Raw genomic sequence first — 23,666 nt, forward strand, 5'->3', positions numbered from 1 at the left:
ACATTCTTGGAATGGTTAGCTCATAATTTTTATTCAGATTTGGATTATGTTTGAGCATTTCATATTCCTCTTTGAATTTCCTCTCGAACCAGGTTTTGGTGCGGTGTAGGGACTCAGTACCTTTCCAGTCAATTCCGTGGTATGTTTGGAGTGCGTGGTCAGAAAGGCCGGTTTTTCCAAAATGGGGGTATTTAATATGTCATTTGTGTTCATCGTTCCTGATTGGGATGGTTCGCCCTCTTTCTCCTGGATGGTTCGCCCTCTTTCTCCTATCTATGGTATTTTACATGTGCATTGTATTTTGTAAACCTCTGGGTAGGGTGTGGCAGAGAATCCTTAAAAGAACTGAGTAGGCGTCTTAATTTTGTCGGGGGCTTAAAGGTGGTTTTGATGTTGTATTTGTGTAGTGTTCTGTCTATTTTTTCGGAAATGCCTCTAACATATGATATGACAATAGCATTCTTGAAATCTTTTTTTGTTTTTCTTGGTATCTCTGTGGAGGATCTTGTGGATGTTTTTTTTTTACTGTATCCATTTTTTTATAAAGGTATGGTTGATGATCTCGTATTCGTGGTTAAGAGGTTGTTCATTTGAACAGATAGTTTTGAGCTCTGTGTTTAAGGGTGCTTATGACCTCTAATTTTTGTGTTGGGTGGTGATAAGAAGTTTTGTGTATGTACTGGCTTGTGTGTGTAGGTTTGCAGTAGACTGACAAGGAGAGACAGCCTGAGAAAAGACATGTGACAAGTGTGTCTAGGAAAGGAAGAGAGTTGTTTTCTATTTCAATGGTGAATTGGATGTGTTTGTGTTGTTTGTTCAGGTGGCTAAGGAATGTATTTAGTGCTTCATGGCCGTGGGGCCAAATGGTGAAAATATTGTCGACTTATCTGATCCAAATTTTGGTCTTAAGGCACGCCGACTCTAGAGCTCGTTGCTCAAAGTCTTCCATATAAAAAATGATTAGAAATATACAGAGATTCCATTATTAGAGGTGATAATGAGAGATTATTATTTTGTGACACCTCCAGGGAGTCCAAAGACTCATAAAGGGAGAGTGTGCCAACAGCATCGAACGATTGATTCCCTTCTACTACTAACTGTGCTCAAACTTTCTTAACTTTTTTTGCTGAGCCATTAGTAGCAGAGGCTCTCCCAATCACCCAACCTTTGCTGGATATCATTGCTGATGGCGAACACTGCAATATCCCTGCCTGCTTGATCGGTGAAACTGGAGAAGGGGAGCCAATATGAGTTGAGGAAGTCCCCAACAAGGATCACCTTACTTTTTTTGTACTTAGACTGCAAAAAGTTGAGAGGTCAGATTGGTTGACTGAGATTAGAGAGCAATAAAGGTGGAAGGTTGATTTCGTAAAGAAATTTTGGGCTAAAGCAGATCAAACAGTGGGGATTCAAGAATTTGCAGTCTCTGGAATGGTATGTTGGTTCTCACGAATGCACAAGTGCCACCTTTGTGGCAGAAAGAGCTATGTAATGTGTAGCTTGGGTAGTTGAGGTGTACAGTGGCATTGAGGTTTGGGATTCTGAAAGGAACAGTAGTTCAGGTTTAGATGGGAGGTAAGTAAACAGCAATATACAAGATTGTGCACTGTTTATATTGCTGTTTAGGCCCTGAATGTGGAAACTTTCTCTTTGGAAAGAATTAGTGTTGGAGGGTTGTTTTAGTGGATTGATTTTTTGTTAGGTTTTTTCATGGTTTTTTTTTTAGCTGTTTTGTTTGGAAGATTTTTTCAGATTTGCAGTAAAAACTGCATTTCTTTTGGTTGTGGATCATTGTGTTTGGTGAGGAAGTGGGGCATGCAGAAGACTTGCAAACACACTGTCCACACAGAGGGGGAGTCGGTCTCCTGTCTCCATATCTGTTTTGTTGTGTTTTTTCATCAGAAAATTTGAGTATTATAGTGTGTTAGTGTAGGTTTTTGTATTTTTAGATTATTAGTATATTTATAACATTTTTATGTTTATATTTATTGTGATATTGTGAGCATGGCACCAACGCGACAACCAATGACAGGAAAGATCACGTTTTCTGGTGATTTGAATTTGTGGGTTATTATTCAGCACAGCATATATGAAATGTATGCATATAGAAAATTAAAGAATATATGGAAGGAAATTGAAACTGGAGAGAAAATATGTATTGAGCGTCTGTTAGGTGATGAGAATGGAACAATTACCGACCATAAGATGGAAAATGATGTTAATGATGTTGAACGTGCAGCCTTGGAAATAGCCGCACTTCAGTGTTATCCTTCATAGAACTGTTAGATAGATACTGAATGGAGAACTTCTTGACAAGTTATTCATTCAGGATCTAATATGTAAGCTTTACAAAATTACAAAGAAATTTGCATAATACCTGCTTACCAGTAGAAGATAAGAAACACCTAAATTATTGTATGTGAAAGTTTATATCAGAATGTGTAATATATTGGAATTTAAATTTTGTAAAACAGGAAGCTAAAAAATCAAGAATAATGTCAGATTAGCATTTCATGTAAAGGAATAATGGCTTAATTTATGTATTATCAAACTATCATAAAATCGTAAATCGCTAGGTAAGAAATGACTAATAGGATCAAAGGTCACGTTTAAGCAGCAAGTACCTGTCGTACCACCGAAGGCTGTAGCTTACGGGGAAGGCTGACGTAAGTGCTTTTCCTCAAAAACAACACCTAATAGCAAGGAGGGAAACACAAGGGGATCAACCTAAGGGCGATGTAAGCTATGGATCGTGCGAAAAACAATACAGAAAAGAGGGCAATGAGAAAAAGTATTTAAGGCAATACGCACCAAGCTCGAGGCTTTTTTCCTGTTTTCTTCGGAGATTTTGGAGATCGAGGACTCTCGACGTGTGATCTGTGATAGGACAAGCCGATAGTGCTATGTCGACGACAGCTGGCCATATTCATGACCTGCACTGAGAGGTGTTCCGTAGAGATCCGTACGAGAATAAACAGCTCATGCAAAATGGTGCCAAATGCTGAACGACCTTACTTGAGCGAGCGGAGAAAGCTCGTAACAACAGCCATTTCTTGATTTGTGTCTGGTAGCAGTGAACGGAACAATTCAGCCACAAGACAAAGGATGACCCGAACAACACGTGGCAGCTAATAGACCTTCGGAGGGACTTGGTAAAGTAAAGATTCGTTTGTTTTATATCTTGAGATTGTTTGACGGTAGAATTTGTGTCTTGATAAAGCATGATTTGAGAAATATCTATTTAAAGTAAATATGAATGAAGGACTTGACTTGAGTGTAACATTGTTTAAATTATTCATTGTATTACATGATTTTGCATGTCAGTTTATGTGAGAAAGTCAGTCAGATTAGTATTGAACAGTTTGTATAGATAAGCAGAAGACATTAACTTAGCTAGAAATTGAGAAGTTTTGATAACTCGATACAAGATTTAATGTACCTGTCTTTTAGTATTAATAAACATGTTTTGTTATTTGAATCTGAGTCTTGCCTGAATTCGAGGTGTCAACCTACCACTTATAAAATTCTAACCAAATAGTGGGAAGGAGTTTAGAAAATTATGTAATAGAGATTAGATCTTAGGTTACGACTGCAAGGAACCAAAATCTGTATATTCGCGTGTGAATTTAGATCAACGTATATGCCTAAAATCTAGGAATATTTCCCTGAGCCTGAATTATATTCTTGTTATAGGAAGCTGGCTGGCGCAGTTAAAATATAAATTTGCCAGTTTCTGAAGAGGAAATATCTCTAGGGGTCAACCAAGGTTATATATGGTAGCCAAGATATAAGATAGCGAGGTAGAGAACAATCTATATAACAATGAGCGATAAGTAATAACGTTACAGGACAAAGTGCAAAATTGAAAAACTGCAGAAATGGCAAGAGTTAAGCAGGGCTGAAAGAAGGAAGAATCAGTGATCCGAAAGAATAATAAAGACCAACCGAACAAACAAGAAAAACAAGTTAAGGAGAAAATTATGAATGCAGACTCAGTAATCAAGAGAGTATTTAACGAATGTATGACAAAATCGTGTTTCCCAGGTGCAAAAATTCACGATATTAGATAAAGGAAATGGCTACACAATGATTTTGAGAAGGCATCTGACAGAATACCACATGGAACACTGTTATGCAAATTAGAACAAATGGATGGATATGATGCTGGCTAAGTGGATAAGAGGGTGACTTCTGGACAGATATCAAAAAGTGGTATATGGAGGGGCAGAATCGAGGCAAAAACAGGAGACTAGTAGTGTGCCACAAGGTTCAGTGCTGGGACCATTGCTGTTTAATTTGTAAATAAATGACATAGGAAATAACCTGAAGAGAAATATTCAGTTGTTTGCTGATGATGCAAAATTAGGGTAGAGTAATAGTTAATCAAGGCGATGTGGGGAACTTGCAGGATGATTTAAATAGGCTGTCAGTATGAGCAAAAGTTAATGGGTGTCATCAGTTTAATGTCAAGAAATGTAAATTTTGCACTTCGGGATAAATAGATTACAAGTCATTTATCACATTGATGGCACTCTACTCCAGGAAATAGATGAAGCTAGAGATTTAGGGGTGGTGGTAGACAGAGAGTTAAAAGTTTGAAGGACATATTGCTAAGGTAACACATAACATTACTTGGCTAGTGAAAAACACATTAACAAGTTGAGATAAGTTGTAATTCCTCTTTATAAGGCCTTGATATGCTCAAGTCTGGTCCACTGGGTTTCTTGGGGATGTGGAAGCGTTGGAGAGGATTCAGAGGCGAGTGATCAAGATGGTGAGTGGCCTGTGGAATGTGCCTTATGAGGATAGATTGAAGGTGTGTGGATTGCATAAGTTGGCTAATAGGAGAAAAAGAGGGGGATATGATAGAAACGTTTAAGTTGCTTAATGGGTTTTATAGGATAGATGCAGGAAAAATGTTTCAGCATTTACCTAGAGGGACCAGAACTAGGGGTCATCTCTGGAAGTTGAATAAAGATGTGGTCAGTAGGGGTGTGAGGGCTAGAATTTTTGCTTTGAGAGTGGTGAATGAGTGGGGTTGCCACAGTCATTTGTGAGTCCTTTTTCTGTTAATGGGTTCAAGAAGAAGTATCATAAATTGGGTCTCCTGTGATGATTCCATGGCGGTGCCTGTATAATAATAATAAGTGACCTCCAGTTTCCACCTTCAGCCACATTATTTATTCTCTCTCCAGTCACGAACTGGCCAAATATGTGGTTACAGAATTTTCACTAGCTGATTGGTAAGTCCCCAGTTTCGTTACTGTCTGATTCGGTCTCCATGTACTAACCAGTGACTGGCTTGCAGAACCAGCTTACTGCTGTACCTTCGAATGGGGAAGAGTCTAGTCTCCCTACAATGAGATTGGTATGTATTTTGAGGGCATCACTCTCACTGCATGTGTGAAGTGTGGGGAGCAGAAACTAGAATCCTTGCTCTAACAACCAAACATGGCTGCAGTTACTTCAGGTCTCTAATAAGCAAGCTGGTGGTATTTCACCTGGCAATGAAAGACATCTACTGCTTAGGTAGAAATTTACCCTCTTTGTTCAAATACAAGATGTTATGTTCTTTCCGAACATTTGATGGTTTTCTCACCTTCAGTTGCAGCAATAGCCTGAGTGAAAGTATTCCTTAAATAAATGGCTTGAAGGCAAAAACACCTTTGTCCATAGGTTGCAGATGTGAAGTGTATTTGGTAATTGTGTTAATGGAATGGCCATCACAAGTCAAGTTTGACTCTACTTAGAGTTTGATAAATTACTGGAATGTGGGGGATTAGATACTAGATAATTTAGTTGTGTAGTGATTGGCTGTGGGGAGGGGGGGGTAAGAGGAAAGTTATTAGTAGTGTGTATTACAGGGATCTGTTTAGGGACAGTTGTTGTTCAGTTTCTATATAAATGGTGTTGTGACTGGTTTACCTGAAGACATGCAATTTTTTCAGATGATGCAAAATTGGGGAAAACAATGAGCGATCAAAGAGATGTTGTGGCCACACAGGACAATTTGAATGGATTGTAGGAGTGCATGTGAACTCAGCATAACAGTATATGGTCTTGATATTTGGTAATCAAGGATGGGATGTACAGCATACAGGTATTGAGAAAATTTTGAAGGAAGTGAAGGAGACATCTGAGAGTCATAGTGGACAAAGACGTGAAGCTTAAGGGTCACACTGCCAAACTTCTGAGGTTATCAGAATGGATCCTCCCTTATGGTTCTCCTGTATGTTGATCAGGCCACATATGGAGCTGTGCACAGATTTGATCACTTGGTTTTCCAGGGGATGAGAATATCTTAAATAGGGTCCACAAAAAAATTGATGAAGGTAGTGTCATTACATATTGAATATGAGTTATGGAAACAGATTTGAGGAATACAAAGCCCAAGAGGGTGGCAAGTGTAGAAACTATAAGCGGATTTAAAGCATGATTTAATTACCATTGTAAGAGCATGGACCTCCTGCAATGAAACATGCAGATCTGATGTTTATTACTATGAATAATATTTATTATATTATATAATAGGATTAAAATAAATATATAATTACATGTCAAAAGGACCAAGATGGAGACCTTGCAGTTTCTTTAAATCTGTGAACCTATTTGTTGAATTCAGTATATGGCATATGAAAGTTGTTGAAGTACTTGATGTTTTCTCTGGTGGTCTACTCACTGTTTCTCTGCATAACATATGCTGCATGCACAGATGATTTGTACACTCTCTGGTCACTGGAGAGTGACTCTTCTGGTAATAATCTTAACATTGTGGATGCTTTTTGTAGCCATGTGAAGGCAACTTTTAACTGTATTGCTTGTGTATTTTTGCTACTTTTATCTGTAATGTTTTTAATGGCAAAAAAAAAAAAAAAACAGCTTTGTTTGTTGGATTATATAATGGTCCATTTTAAGATATTATCGATGACTTTAAGATAGTAGTTTTTTTTAGAAATGTGTCTCTAAGATATGTTATTTCGAATACCTTTTGTTACGACACATCATCACCCTGCCCAAGAATGCTCTGTTCTTGGGCAGGATGACGAAGTATACTAGCATGTGGATGTCTTCTGCTGTTGTACATTTCCCCGTAGACTTCTGAGTCTCAACAGATTGCAGGATGGTAGCTGCTTTTCTAAGCATGACATCAGACCAGTACCTGGTTCATCTGTGGACAATTTGGTGCAGCAGAGGAAGCAGTGACCACATAGTATCAACAACTGCCTTGATGCTTCCATTCTAGTGGCCTCATCGCCACAGCAATCACGCCGTAACAGTACAAAAGCAACTCCGGCATGCTCTGCCTTTCACCGTGCAAAGCACGAACGATATCGTTGCAGTGGCTGGACAGGATTATGACTTAAAGGTGTTCAGTCCAAATCAGATGGTAACTTCCCACTACTGGTCATGCGACCAAGCACACATACCAAGTGTCCAAACCTGCGGTTTCTCTCGTACTGAGCAGGATTACTATTGCAACAACTAGTCATTAGCAGCTTGAACTTTCTTGGTACTGCTAAATTGACAATCTGCTATCCCATTGCTCTTAGAGCCTAAAGACGTTCAGTTCTTATTGAGTGGAACATAGACCTAATGGCACTCAGTCTTCCCACATATCAAACCTAAAGGCGTTCACATGTGAGGATGTATGTGAGGCATGACATGGGTATGCACTAGCCAACTATGACCTTTGTTACTATAATTTTCAGTCATAAGGACAGCAATGGAGTCCAGTACTCCCTAACACCAGGTCATGGCTGCTGCAGATTTGGCCAGTTGAACTTGCACCTTTTCTGTATCTTTCATTAAATATTTGACCAAGCACATGATTATGATCCTTTTCTAATTTTCATATTTACATCTCACAGAGTAATTCATTAAGGACAGGATGATCCTGCAAGCAAGATCTTGCAAGATAAATTTGCAAGTTAATTTCTTCAAATTTGCTTGTAAAATTTTGTAAAATTAAATTTTTTTTTTTTTCGTTAGTCCATTTTAACCGACCTTTTAAGTCAGAAAGACCGTAACTTGGATTACGGTTACTTCTTGCTATTCGGGAATATATTTTGAACACAATTTTTATTAATGCATTTGAAATCTATCAACACCAGTGTTTTTTTTTTTTTTTTTTTTTTTTTTTTTGCGGATTCTTATTGAAAAATTAGTCCAATTGGCAGGCTGGATAAAATCATATCACGTGCCGCATCTGACCTGCGGGCCATAGTTTGGAGACCCCTGTAGTAGATGAAAGTCATAATGCGATAGAAAATAGTGATGTAGTGCCAGATAGCATTGAGAGTGGTGTCGAAAGTGAGAGTAAAAGAGAGAGAGAGGGAGAGTGAAAGTAAAAGTATAGAGCAAGAGAATGGTTTGACTGATAAAAATAATGAAGAGTTAGTTGCAATGAGGGAGATTGCACGGTTGCGTGGAATGATACATAGGGCGAAGCGACAGCTGGAGTGATTACAAAATTGTCTACAGACTGCATCAGCTAACAGAAAGAAGCAAATGCATGATAAGAAAAATTAAGGAGCGAGTGTTGTACGGTGATTCAGTAGTAAAAGGTGTAATAGATGAGAGTTTAACAAAATCGTGCTTTCTGGGTGCGAAAATTAATGATGTAAGTGAGGCTATTCGAGCACAAAAGCATAGGATGAAAGAAATGATAGTAATGGCAGGAATGAATGATTTAAAAGGTGAAAATTTTGCTATGAGAGAGGACTTGAAGGAATTACTAGAGGTAGCAAAAGAAAAGAGTGAGAGTTAACATGGTGAGTCTGTTGCCACGGTATGACGAGTAGAGTTGAGAAGGGTGCCATAATTGCGAATGACTATGCACAGGTTATGCAGGAGGAGTGGTGGGGATTGAGTTTCATGGGCAACAAGAAGGATGGTTTGCATCTGAATGGATTTGGTGGAGACTGGAAAACATGTTGCTGAATGAAGCGAAAGTGGATGTGCAGAATCAGAGAAACTAGAGCTATTAGGGGTGGGTGGGAAGGGGATATGTAAATATCAGTGAGGCAGTTGAGTGTAAGAATGTGTATAATATGCCTGAGCTAGTACGTAGGATAACAAACCGGAATGGGATAGTTAGTAGAAGACATTAAGATAAGGGTGGAATTAATGGGCTTCTGCACTTTATGTATACTAATGCTAGGTGTATTAGGAACAAGGAGGAGGAATTTTTGGCCTTGGTAGGCTCTTCCTGGCCACAAGTTATTGGCATTAGTGAGATATGGCTGACAGAAGATGATATAGCTAGTTGGACAGAATGTGAAGGGTATAGTGTGTTCAGGAGGGACAGAGAGAAAAGAATGAGGGGAGGAGTGTTATTGATGATAGCTGATGAACTGCAGTCAAGGAGAGTAGAAGTTGAACCGCAGGATAGTGAAAAGAGCACATTTGAGGCTATTTGGTGTGAGATCGAGGACAGTAGAACAAAATATACAGTTGGGTGCTGCTATAGACCAGGTGATGGAATAAATGATGGAGATAGTATGCATAGGCAAATAGACTCAATGAGTGGAAGACTAAGACTGGTAATTATTATGGGGGATTTCAACTATGATAACATTGATTGGAAGGAGGAGAGGACACATGGGAGGAAGGAAATGGATTTTATGTAGTTACTAAGGGATAACTACCTGAGACAACATGTAATGGAATATACTAGGGGTTCGAGAGTGCTTGACCTAGTAATTGCATCTGAGAATTTGACTGTAATGAATATGACCATGTTGCCACCAATTGGTGAGAGTGATCATAAGGGTCTTGACCTAGGAGGTGGCTAAATGTATGGAATTTTCAATTAAGACAGGGTACATGTGGAATTACCGGGCTGGTAAGTATCACAAGCTTAGGAGTGTGCTTGGTTCAGTGACATATCATGTAAAACTGCAAGAGCTGGATGTTGATAGTGCATGGGAAGTGGTTAAGGAGCGTTTGCAGTAGGTAATGGCTAACTGCATACCTAGAGTCCAAATAGTAAATCAAGTGGGGGTTAAATGGATGAATAACACCATTTAGCTTGAACTGCAAAGAAAGAAACAACTGTGGAGGGAATTTAAGGAGAAAGTGACCTGCAGGCACACAAAAAGTATAAAGCTCAGGGCAGAAGGGTAACTAGTGGGGTAAGAAAAGCAAAAGCAGATTATGAAAGGAAATTAGCAACACAAGCTAAAGAGAATCCCAAACTGTTTTTTTTGATATGCTGCAAGTAAAAGAAAAAATGAATATGGCAGAATGATTTTAAGGAATGCCAATGGTACGGAGATAACTGAATCAGTTGAAATAGTGGAATTACTGAGCAAGCACTTTGCAAGAGTATATCATCCAGGTGGTGATATTGCAGGAATGAAGGAACTAATAGCTTATACAGGAATTGAGGTGAATAGTATATTACAAAACCTTAATATGAATACATCTGTGGGATTGGATGGTATACTAGCTCGGGTCTTACATGAAGCGGCAAAAGAATTGTCAATGCCCTTGACCATTTTGTTTAATTTGAGTCTCAAGTTTGGGTTAGTTCCTAGGGGGGGGGGGGGTGGAAGGAGGGGAAAACAGTTCATTGCATAAAGGAGGCTCCAAGACTGCTGTTGCAAATTACCGACTGATCAGCATAATCAGGAGTCGTTGCAAAGGTTTTGGAGAAAGTAGTCAAGAGGGGAAAAAAAGGAATGTATGGATGATAATGGGATACTGTATGGGGGACAGCATGGTTTTGTGAAGGATCATGCCTCAGTAACTTGTTCATGTTTTATAACACAGCGATGGCTGAACTGAATAAGGGTAATGGGTTTACAGTGATACTGCTGGACCTTGCTAAGGTCTTTGACAGGATACTACATGGAATTCTAATCAGTAAACTGTGGCAAATGGGGATGGAGATAGGGTGGCTGATGGAGAGATATCAGAGAGTAGTTTATTCAGGAGTAGAGTCCAAAAGAAGGCCTGTGACTACTAGTGCACCACAAGGTTCTGTTCTTGGACCACTGCTGTTTAATTTGTTCATTAACAATATATGAAAGGATCTGAGAGGAACTGTTCATTTGTTTGCTGATGATGCAAAGTTGGGTAGAGCAATAGTGAATCCACATGTCAAAATTTTGCAGGATGATTTGGATAGATTGGAAGATTGGGCTAAGGAGAATGGATATCAATTTAATGTGGAAAAATGTAAGGTTATGCATTTTGGGGTGGAAAGAATAGCAGCAGTATATCACATTGGTGGAAGTGTACTCCAGGAGATTGACGAGGCCAGGGATTTGGGAGTGTTGGTGGACAGGGGGTTGAAGTTTAGTGGGCACATTGCAAAAGTGACTAAATCACCTCATCAGATCACTTGGTTACTGAAGAATACTTTGACTAGCAGAGACAAGCCAGTTATTGTTCCTCTTTATCGAGCCCTGATAAGACCCCATCTTGACTACTGTGCCCAGATCTGGGCACCAGGGTTTCTTGTTGGGGAGGAGGTAGAAAAGATCCAGAGGCGAGTGACCAGCTATCATCTTGGTCACTCGCCTTTGGATGGAATGAACCTTATGAGAACAGGTTGAAGATTTGTGGGATGCAGAAATTGGTTGATAGGTGGAAAAGGGGTGATATGATTGAGATATTCAAATTACTGAAGGGTTTCTATAAGATTAATTCAGAAGATATTTTTGAGAAACACTGGTGGTGGGAGGACTAGGGGCCATACATGGAAGCTGGGCAAGAGTGTGGTTAGCAAGGGTGTTAGAACTAGGTTTTTTACTCGGAGAGTGGTGGTAAATGAGTGGAATAAGCTGCCAATGTCTGTTGTGGGTGCCATGACTGTGAATGAGTTCAAGGCAAAGTATGATAGATACTGTGTGGATGCTGAATAGTTGTTCTGGACGTAATGTTTAGGGCCTCCCTCGATGAGTCTAAGGACTCCTTGGAGTTGCCCGTAATAATAATTCCATCATGTCCACCAAACCAAATCCAACAAGCACATCAATGCCAGAGAGTTAGAAAAATACCTCTATACGATTTGATGACATAGCATTGTCATCATTAAGTGGGCTTAAATTTCCTGTGATGGGCACACGAGTATGCCAGGGAGGATGACCAACTCCACGTTTCAAAGAGTAGCACTTGGCATTCTCTCTCTGTGGTTGACTCTTACAGGCATCTTGGACCTGATCTTCCACCAGGATTTTCAAACACAGTTGTGAAACACAAGCTTAAAGAACTTCAATGAGTCATATTTACTCCCGCCAAATTACCAACGCACTTGATTCCTGTTCTTTCACTTAAAATTCAAACCACTGGCCAGAAACCACATTAGTGGCAACACCTCTCAAGCGACCATCAGATTGCTTTGTTTTAATTAGACAGTTGAATTTCCCTAGTCTGTGCCAATTTTGAGTCAGCTGTTGCTGGCCGAAAGAGCTAGCAACAGCTGACTCAATTTCCCTTAATGCAAAACACATCTCCTTGCGAATATGTATAATATTATGCAGTAAGGGAAGGGCCACTACCCAGACTAGTTTCGACCTTTATTGAGGTCTCTTCAGTGGGGATACGAGGCAGAAGCATTAGCAAGGTCATTTCTACCTACAGGAGTTGCCAAACGGTGTGCCACCTTTTTATTAAATTACTCTGGATTTAGAGAAAGATGTTGAAAGTTTATTTTTCACTTGGTTAGACTATAATAAATTTAGTTTAATCCTTTATCCAAGTGTGAGCAAACAAAGTTTGTGCCTGGAAGTATCTTCAGGCCCAGTGTTGTACCACCTTACCCCAGTCCTGAAGATACTTTCAAGTGCAAACTTTGTTTGCTCACACTTGGATAAAGGATTAAACTAAATTTATTACATTCAGTGTAATATAGCTATTAATTTAGAAATCTCAGTTAATACTTGTATAGATGTACTGGGCAGAATGTAATTAAACTGTTTCTTTCTAAATATAAGTGGTTCTTACCTGATAAATGATAAATAATCCTCAACATTTCATACTGTGGAAACCTAATGATCAGTGTATGTTAATAATTAAGTTTTTTTTTTGTAGGGGGGGAGGTTAATATAGTTAAAATGTATTGTAATCATACTGCTAAATATATATATATATTATGCAAACAGAAAACTCTTAGAAATACTGATTTTCGATTCTTGCTGATATGCACCCTGAAGAGGTGTATCAAACTAAGGCCATACATTCACAAATTCTCCATCGTTCCTTTTGGTTCTTTATTTTGATTACCTAGCAAATAATCACATATGTCATTAGGTTTTACATTCCTACTGTTTTATTGATGTGTATTTCAAGAAAGGTAATTCATTTTATTGTTTTACAGATACTCCTACATATGTGGGTAATGTTAGTGCTGTTGACATACCAGCCTGAAATTCATGGTCATCGTGACAAATTAAACGATTCTGTCCAGTGACTGTGCTATTGATATGTTAAGTAGTGAATATGTGTGTAATACTATGCAAAAGCTGTTAATTTTAAGACCTGTAATTATTGGATTTGTATTACTGTAATAAAATCTATTCTTCGACTGCTTGTATCCTTGAACTTTTTCAATGTTGGTTTTGTATTTGAGTTTCAGAAATCATAAAACTTTCAATAAAGCATTTTCTTCTAATTTATTTCATTATTTCTTGAAATAATATATACACATCAGTGGCATTGTGTGCTCCTTTCGATTGAGTGTGCTGTTGTGGCTTATGCAACCTGCACTACAAAAATCACATCAGTTTGATATTATTGCATTTTTATTCAATGGATGAAAGTTTTAAGAGTGTATAGAATATCAGTGCTCATCTTAATTGGTCTAATGCAATTAATTGTAGGATAACTTTGAATACTTTAATTTATTGATTAACTGTAACCAAATCTGCACAGAGTGGTGTACAATGTGTTTGTTTTAAGATTCTGTATATTAGAAAACAGTAATGAAGGGAACACTATATTTGGTTGGTATATTTGAATTACTCAAAGGTATAAAATTTGGAAGAGGAGGCTTACCTCCTTTGACTACAATACTGTTTCCCATTTGAAATATGGACAAAAAGTTATAAATTTATCGAAAATTATATATTAAAAACTTGTCTATATTGTATATATAAAAACTTGCCTACCACAATTCACGCACTCAAAAAACAAAAACTCATGACAACGTCCAATTGAATTGGTTGACACAATCACGTCACGATTCCTTATCTTATCTTGATCAGAGTGACCGGACTACTACTGACCAAGCACTGATCCTTGTGGTACACCACTAGTCGCATTAAATCTTGCAGACTCACATCCCCCCCCCATGGACCACTTTTTGACATGTCAGTCAGCCATTCTCTTATCCATGCTAATATTCTATAATCCAAACCCATATTCTCAAATTTATGCAACAATCTACCATACTGTATTCTGTCAAAAGCCTTAGGAAAATCCAAAAGTATCATGGTGTATCCATTCCCCTTGTCTAGTTCAATGGTAATGTTGTTATAGAATGTGAGCAAGTTGCTAAAATATGTCCTTTCCTTGGTAAACCCATGTTGCTCATTGCAAAGGAGAGATTCACTGTCAATCCATTTCTGAATGCGAGCTGTAACCAATTTTTCCAAAATCTTCACCACCACTTCTGAGATACTAATTGGTCGACAGTTGGATACATCAGTCTTTGCACCACCCTTGTGCAATGGAATTAGCATACATTCTTTCCATTCCTGCAGAGTCTATCCTGTTCTGAGACAGATTAAACAGCCTGGTCAATGGAATAGCCAGTTCAGCTGAACACTCTTTTAGAACACATGCTGATATCCCATCAGTCCCTAATGATGATTTCTTATTCAGTTTGTGCAACAGCTCTAATACCTCATCCTCATACACCTGAGTTTCTTCATCCAGTGAAGAGGTAACAGCGAGCTCATTGTCACGTACACCAGGTTGATAGCTTTTAACAAAATGGGCACTCATTAGTTGAACCTCTTTTGCATCTATAACCCTCACGTCATCTGCATTTAGAAGAGTTATTCTTTCATATCCATTCTTTCTTTTATTTGCAGCATATCATTGAAATTCTTGTAGGTTATCTTTGGCATGCAAAGCTAGTTTATTTTCATACTCAGACTTTGCTTTCCGTACAACAGTTGCGACTATAATTTTCATAATACACGGTATTCCTTCCACATCATCCTTTTCGTACGAATCTCTTACTTAATAAGATTAAATAGGATAGAGTCAAATGGATGTGTATTCTTCGAACACACTCTGATATTGTATAAATACTTCCCATGTACCGTCGATATTCTTCTTGTCCATCAACCGATTCCATTCCAATGAACTTGTCAAACTCCTCAGTTTGTCATAATTTCCTGCTTTGTAGTTCAGCATGTAACCTTTACTGAATGGAACATTCATAAACTTAAGTCACTTTCCAAGTGAGTACTGCATGATCACTGTCACCAACCAGAGGCAGAATAGTTACATTTTTAACTGAAACCGCCATCTAACACTTTGAGTTCCTTTTGTCACATTCTGCTTGAGGAAGTTGTCCCACAACAACTCAATAAATGCATTTTCATTCTTCTCATGAAATTCTACTGCTACCCAATCAATATTTGGATAATTAAAATCTCTCGTTATGATTTCTATTTTTGTGCTCATCTTGTCTATTTGGTGATGCATTTCTTCATCACCAGCATCCGATCCACCAGGTCTGTAACAACACCCCACCATGTAATTTGTCTTGTTAGATTCCACGTCACACCAGATGGGCTGAAACTAACTGCCACATGAAATGCTGTTAGTAATAGTACTACAATCACAGGTCTCAACTAACTGGATTCGAGTCATCCGATATCATTAGCAGTATGTCCCCCTCCTCTCCTATCCTTCCTAAAAATAATGTACCCTTTACACTCGATCCCAGTTAGTATGTCTGACTCTGATAGCCAGGTCTCACTAATGCCTACAATCTGAGGTCCCAACATATTGACTAAGGCCCAACAAACTCTACCCCTTTGTTTCTGATACTCCTAGCATTCATGTACAGACATAAGAATCTACCTGCATGTTCTTTTGTATACTCTTGTCTGCATGACACAGTTGGACAACTTGCAAATCTGATCTCTATTCTTCTCTAGTGCTTTATACACGTAGACATCCTTGCACACATTCGATAGATCTGAACCAGACGAACACAAAGTCAAAATCGTTCTCTCCTTGTGAACATTTCCATGACAAAGTCTTACTCTCACATTCTCACCATTCCTTCCTTTATAATTTAGTTTTCTTGACACTCTGTGGAAAATCTCATACGTTATTAGTTTTTTTAGACTCCTTCTACCACATTCAGCACTTTTACGCAGCCTATGCATCGAATCATTTGCCATCACAGCCCTTCTTAATTCATTTTTATCTTATTGAGGTAAAATACTGACGATTTTCACTTTCTCACTCTTCCAACAACCCTTTCATGTCCTCTCTCATACCGAACTTATTGCTAGTTAAGTCGTTCGTACCAACTACAATTAAGATTTCATTTACTTTTCACTTCTGTTTTTGAACTGCTTCCTTTATATTCTTAATTTTCGCTTCAGGAAAACTCAAAAGTTATAACTCACTCACCAATAGCATGTTTTATTATAGAGTCACCCTACCAAATAACATCTTTCTTTTTACAAATGTCACTTACCTGATTTCCGTTACTTCCTGACTTACCTGTTGGCGTGCTTTGTTGTTTCTTATTTTGCTGCTTAATTTTCTTTTCCTCCCTATACGCATTTAAATGCCTCTTGTCATTTGTAATTCCTGCATCATCTCTCTGATGATCTGCTTTAATTTTGCAGTTCTGGAGGTTAATTCATTTTCGTGAACCTCATCCACATCAATCTTGTTAGCAGGGCTAGCCTTGTTCTTGCCTGTGGTGCTCTTTTTGGCAATTCTTTTCTTGTGCATTTTTGCTGCCATTTTAAACTTATACTTATTGTTGAAATATCTTAATAAAAATATGTTATGAAATACAAAATATACTAAAAACATTAAAATCTACACTAATTTTCTAAGAAAAAAACACAAGACAAAAATCATCAATTTTACGCAAGCTCTGTATTCACTGACCAGCCACAATGTATTCATACATCGATAAAAATGCAATCATATGGTCACAATTGATGTGAATTTTGTAGCATGGGTTGCATCTCCATGACAGCACACCCAACCGAAATGGGCATGCAACGCCACTGATATACATATATATATACAAAATTTTGGTCTAAAATTTTTAAACCAAAAATTGGGGGCTGTCTTATACATGGGGGGGGGGGGGGTTAACCGATTGAGAGACCCACGGTTGCCGTGGCGAAACTGCTGATACCTTGTCTCCACGAACAGGCTTCTGCCAATCACTGGCCTTTGTTAACTCTGTCAATTGATATCATTAACAGCTGATTCTGAACAAATCAATCAGAACTCTGAAAGCATTCATACGTCTGCAGCTCAGCTCGTTGGCAGGGTTAGTTAATGCATTAACAATATTTTAAGCACTAGCCCATAAAAATGTCCAAAAATAAAAAACGATTGTCATATGAGGTGATGAGATGAATGAGTGATGCATAATTTCTTAATATGTATCTTAAAAATATTACCTTATTACTAAATATACTTTGAATATTTAAAAAAATATGTGCTCTGTTTTATGCTTAAAATATTGATTTCTTAATTTTGAGTTCGAAAAAGTAGGGTTCATCTTATACATGGAAAAATATGGTAAATCAGAATCATCTAAATATCTCATGGCTTTTAAGTAGTTTTTTTCATTCACTGATTTTTTTTTATTAATATGATTAATAAAAAAAAATTAGTGAATGAAAAATTTATATTTTGTATGTCCCAAAGTTCACCTTCATGCTTAAAGACACTTCCAATTTTGTCATTGGGAGTTTGCGTACTCCTTTCCTGTGATTTCTTTAGTAGTAAATGGGCATGTAGCAACATCTTGGCAAAATGATTTGTGCAATCTTACTTCTTTTTTTATTCCTACCCAAACACTTGTATTCAAAATTTTTATGAGCACTTTAAATGTGGTGTTAATAAATAGCAAATAAAAATGACAATTCAATAAATCATGATTAAATGCTGGCACTCTAAACACTTGTTTCTGATCATACACCAAGCTATTTCTCTGACTTGTTAAGGCACTCCAATTGTTGATAAACAACCAGCAAATATCACAGCATTATGCTGTAAAGTTAAGTATGGTTTATTGCGAAGCTATTTTACTTGCATCAGAAGTGGAGGCAGATAGAGAAAGTAATTGAAAAAAAAATTATTGATAGATACTATGATTTCCATTGTGAAACCTCTTACAAATTTGCTTAAGTATTACTTGTATAAAAGAGATAGTAGATTTTAAAAAAATGAATAACTATTAAAGGTCATGCACTAGTATGTAATTTTCTCATCTCTCAGTAATTAAAATAAAAATTATATAATGAAATGAGAGGCAACCTGCATTGTGTTTTATGCATCTGGCAACAAGTTCACAGATTAGAGATATTTTGAATGATATGGAATTAGAGTATGAGAATATCCTTTATCCAAAAGCTACTTATTGGATTGCTGGAGTTAAACTTAAGTAAATATAATAAAGTTACCTAAAGTGCATGCAACCTGCAAGGGAGAACAAAAAAGATTGCTAATTCTAGCTTTATTTTAGGAACTCAGTTCACAAACACACAAACTTTGCGTTAAAAGTAACACAAAATCAGAAGCTGTGAAAGCAAATCACTTAATAATGGGACAATTTAACAAAGTAAAAAATATTTATTAGAGGCTAACTCTAGCTTTCTATGTCAGAAAAACAGCAAAAGAGAAATGGGCCTAGATGGTATCATAGCCACTATACTTGCAATGCAGTCTAGAATGCCTAGGCATCATTGGCAGTGAGAAGAGAATATTCATTATAATTCTTTAGGACACATCATCCCACAATTCTCTGGAGAGGACCACGATGACATGCTGTCTTTCTTCAAATTTGTAGAAGAGTTAAGGAACGTTGGCAACTGGTCAGACTTCCAACTCCTAATTATATTACGAAATAAATTGATTGGAAGGGCCAAGAATTTTTTGTATTCCTCTCCCGTATTGAGAGACACTTTGGAACACAATAAATTCAAGAATAACCTGATATCCCAATTTTTAAAAGTTAGAAGTGTAGGTCCGAACCTGTGGAGGCTACAGAAGTGCACTCAGGAAAGAAAATAATCCACCACAGACTATTATAACAGGATGCTGATTTAGCAAATAGCCCGAGCCTTTCAAATGATGACAGGAGCCATCTCAATTGGCAGTCTTTAACCAATTTAGATTTGGAGTGAGAGAAGAATTTTGGGAAACGGTGTACAAAAAGAAAATTAATAATCTGGAAGAGTGCTACCTGGCAGTGAAAGAAAAGGAAAAAAAGCTAGGCGATTAGCATTCCACATCTAACGCCAGCCAAATACACTCCATAAAAAGGGAATCAGATCCAAAGTGTGAAACAAGACGAGAGAAAAATCCAGATAATTCAAAAGGAAGGACTAAGGATCAACAGAAAGGAGGAAGAGATGATAAAAGGCTATCGAAGTAAACAACGTAGACAACAACAGACTGAGCCCCCAAGTGTTGCAGAATCCATTGACATGAGAGAGCTGCACTCGATAATCAAAAGAGAGGTAGAGAAACTCCAAAAACCCATGACAGAAAAACTTCACTCCATTCTGAAACGGCTAGAGGAGTTCAAGGCAAAACCCTCCATGAAGAACTCAGGCTCTGAACGCGTAGGCATTGAAAGGGCAAACAGGAGAGAAGTACCGCAGTATTACAGCTGCAAAAAAATTTGGCACATCACCAGACACTGTTTTAGAAATAGAAGGAACACTGATATAAGTATGCAATATGAATCTAATATGGTAGTACCTCACCACCATCCTGCATGAAGACCAAAGAAGATGCAAGGGAACAACATGCTAAACCCATGTCAGTGATACAGGGAAAAATAAAGGGGATACAGTGTGATGTTTTACTAGACACTAGATTCCAAGTTTCAGTAATAACTGGGTCATTATTCAAGAGATTGAGATCCCAAGCCTCTGACAACATCACTGTGTTGAACAGACCCATAAAATTTAATGGAATTGCAAACCCCACTATTTATGCTTCGAAGAAAATGAAAGTAGACATGTGGTCACCTGGTTTTGAGCTGAATGTCTCACCAGAATTACTAATTCTCCCAGAAACTTCTCTAACTAAGGCAAGAATAGTATTGGGAACTGACTTTCTAGAGAAGCATGGATTCTCCTGCGATTTTCTTACAAAGGAAATTTCCATAATGGGAACTAATCAGTTTGCTCGGAAAACAGGTACTCAAAGGCATCGCACTGACAGGGACAATAATAAGGATAGCACAAGGAACAACCACATTCATGAAGAAAGGAAGGGAACAGAAGAAAGCGGAAATATAGGGCAGAAAGATGAGGTAGATCTTTTGCTTAATCCCTCGACTGTTACAGACAGTCAACAAAGCAATGAAAAAAGAAAAACCTTTCACAACTCGAGTGTCAAGGTGGCTGTAATTAACAAGGAAGATACAGAACTCACAGGAAGGAATGATAAGGACACAATAGAAATAAACATTATAGAGAAGAGAAGTAGTGTAAGTTGCTGCCAAGATATCGGAAGAAACAGAGAGAGAGAGAGCAAGATATCAGATAAAAATTAAATCCCAACATCCATTGCACCAGAAAGAGCCCACTGGTTGGACTGGGTGCGTTCTGAGTTCTAAAAAGGCTAGCAAACATGAGTACTGTCCAATCTAGAGAATGAATAAAACACAACAGAGAATTAATGTGAAGAGAAAAAATTTTCAACCACATCCATGTCTTAAATTTTTTTTCGTGAAGCCTTTGTAAAATTCGATGCAGCGAAAATTTTCGAGGCTGTTTGCATCCACTTTTACAGAGGTCACATCTAGAAAGCTTACAAAAATAACTTTGTTACTGTTAATGTAATACTAAAAGCCTGTGTATAAAGCTCAAGGGAAATTAGCTTGCTCACTTGTATATATAAAACATGTCTAAAATGTAAAGACAAGAGCAAAGCCTTTGCTATTGGAATTTTTTGATATTAGTACTCTGATTGAAGTGAAAGAGAAACCTTTTGTCTGCATGCTCAGTTTAAGACTATCTTCAAGGTCAACGGTAAAAAGGGTGGCATGAATCAAACATAGTTCTGCAGTCCGGTAAAATGGATTAAAGGTGCACTTAAGGCGAGAAAGAGAAGTCAGCATTAATAGAAGATCAAGAGAGTCACGTGGAAATGTATGGGGGTTCTTAATCCTGGGTTCCTTGGGACGATGAATATAAGGAATGGATCTTCAACCATCGAGATCGACATTTTTCGGCGAGGAGATCGGAAGGAGGTAAAGAGGAGAAGGAAGTCAATCCACCGCAAGTTATCCAAATCAGATGATGTCGTGACAGATGGTCGCCAGAAGGGAGTAGTCACACCGGACCAGAATGCTTTGCCACTTAGAATCTGCATATGCTCCGATCGTTGAACCCCCTTCGCCCGAAGTTCAAGAAGCTGGGAAATTGCATTCCCGACCCTGCCAACCATTCTAAATGAGACGGCAGTGCTCCAAGATCTTCTGAGGAGAAATCCAAAACCAGAGATGGAGAAGAAATTAAGGACTCTGAGACAAAGTGTAAAGAAGTGCACGAAAGGAATAAAGAACTCATGTGAGTTAATTGTTACATGTTATTTTGTATGTGATGTGAGAGAACTATCTTAAATGGACTGCTAAGTTTTCTAGTGCTAAAATAGATGTAGTCTAAGAGTAATTTGATACAAGTGAATAGTTGGAAATTGTAGGTGTATAGATCAGAGCATAATAATTTCCCAAGAAGTAATCAGGCTAAAGTTTTAATTATTGATAACAGTGAATTCTAAAGCTTTATTTTGCATGGTTGCAGTAAATTACTAGAGAGGTTTTTGTTCTATAATAGTTAGCTTAAACTAGGAGTTATAAATTTTGTTGCAGTGATTTTTGTAAGACCTGTTGCATAATTGCAGGAAATTGCTATAGAAGTTTTGTCATATAGAGCGTAGCTTAAACTAAAGTTTAAGCTACGCTCTATATGACATAGAAGACTCATATAATAGAAAAAGCAATTTCCCTGTTGTATGAATTGTATATTTAATCTTATTATTTAATAAGCATGTTTGTTATATATATTCAAGGAGTACCGCCTAATCTTTAATATGCAGTGCACTGTTTCCAAATAAACTCGATCCTGTGAGCAGGGAATTTAAAAATAGCTACAAATGATTAGTGTTAATAAGGGACTAAGAGGGAATTAAATAATAGCTATGATAAGGAGTGCATAAAGACCACAACTGTATGTTAGTTGGGAAAGGATTAATGTTAGATAGAGACCTACTGGAAGTATTAATATTTCTTATACCACGATGGGACCACTGGTGGTGCAGTCGTTGATGAAAACAAATTTCTAATGCTCTCAGGTATAAGAATAAAAAATTACAGAAGATAGAGTAAGAGATAACAGGAAGAGTCGAATTAATACAGTATATAGAAAAGGGAAATATAGATCGCAGAATGATATAACGAAATAGAATAAGCATATGTTTGCAATTGTGCAGTAATCATCCAACATTAACACATCACACAAAAAGAGGGAAAATATTACAATAGCTTGCCAGAACCACATTTTACACTACATTATTTTAAACATGATATATGTGAGAGCAGCTGGACATGTATAGGGATAAATGCCAGCTGAATTTAAGAGTACACATGATATGGAGCACAACTTTTTTTAAAGTACTGTTGGAAAGGTACCATCAGGACCAGAAGACATTTTGTTATTTAGGTTAAGATTTTTTTTTTTTTTTTTTTTTTTGATAAACGATCACAGAAGGTATAGGCATGTGCACTCTTTCTAAAATGGTAGGTGATGCGCCTTGGAGGAAAAGAATGACCCCATGAGGTCAGCTTTATCTTCATTTGTAGTATTAGTGATACCATCTGAATGACTGAGAGATGGAAACACAAGTTGTCTGAAGGCTTTTTGCAAGGGACCAGAAGCCACATCTGCCAGTTTTTTGTTTTTTTTTGCTAACAGGTGTTTAGCATTTTGTTAAAGTTAAAGACAGACAAATATAATTATTAATGAAGTGATTTCCTATGCAGCCATTTTGATCTCGTCTCATCCGGTAGCATCCTCTAGAAAGAGGTTGCAGCAGATGAATAGCTCTTCTCCATTTCTCTCGGTCTGTCATTCTTAAACCAGTCCATTCCATGATGTCATTAAACCTCTCTAGTTGGTCTTCCACATCTTCTCTTTCCCTCAACTTTTCCTTGTAATATAGTTCTTGTCAGGTGTCCCGAAGAACCTCTCAGAAGATGTCGTACAAATCTGGTCTTTGCATAATGTTCTTGAGCAGTGTTCTTTCCATCCCAACTCTTCTTAAAAGTTCTTGATTTGATATTCTCTCTGTATAGCTAATCTTCTCCATCTTTCTATAACACCACATTTCCAATGCTTTAATTCTTTCCATATCTCTCTTCCATAACTTGCAATACTCCAAACTGTTGCTTTAACTATTCCAACTCTAACACCTATTTTAAT

The 23,666-nt window shown here is 37.6% G+C and overlaps 1 protein-coding gene across 2 annotated transcripts in view; it reads left to right on the top strand.

Moving 5' to 3' along the window:
- The window catches only part of LOC150102568 (golgin subfamily A member 5-like), a 358,953-nt gene extending 345,335 nt beyond the window's left edge, over nt 1–13,618 (top strand). For both annotated transcript variants that reach the window (XM_090399729.1, XM_090399728.1), the window contains one exon: nt 13,325–13,618. Coding sequence is in view for 1 of the 2 variants with exons in the window: in XM_090399728.1 (XP_090255854.1) it covers nt 13,325–13,417 (93 nt within the window). In the remaining variant the exon portion in view is untranslated. The remainder of the gene's footprint in view (nt 1–13,324) is intronic.
- The last annotated feature ends 10,048 nt before the right edge of the window (nt 13,619–23,666 follow it).

The sequence above is a fragment of the Typopeltis vanoorti genome, chromosome 10 (genome assembly GCF_054136105.1).
Source record: "Typopeltis vanoorti isolate ZY-2024b chromosome 10, IOZ_Tvanoo_1.0, whole genome shotgun sequence".
NCBI lineage: Eukaryota > Metazoa > Arthropoda > Arachnida > Uropygi > Thelyphonidae > Typopeltis > Typopeltis vanoorti.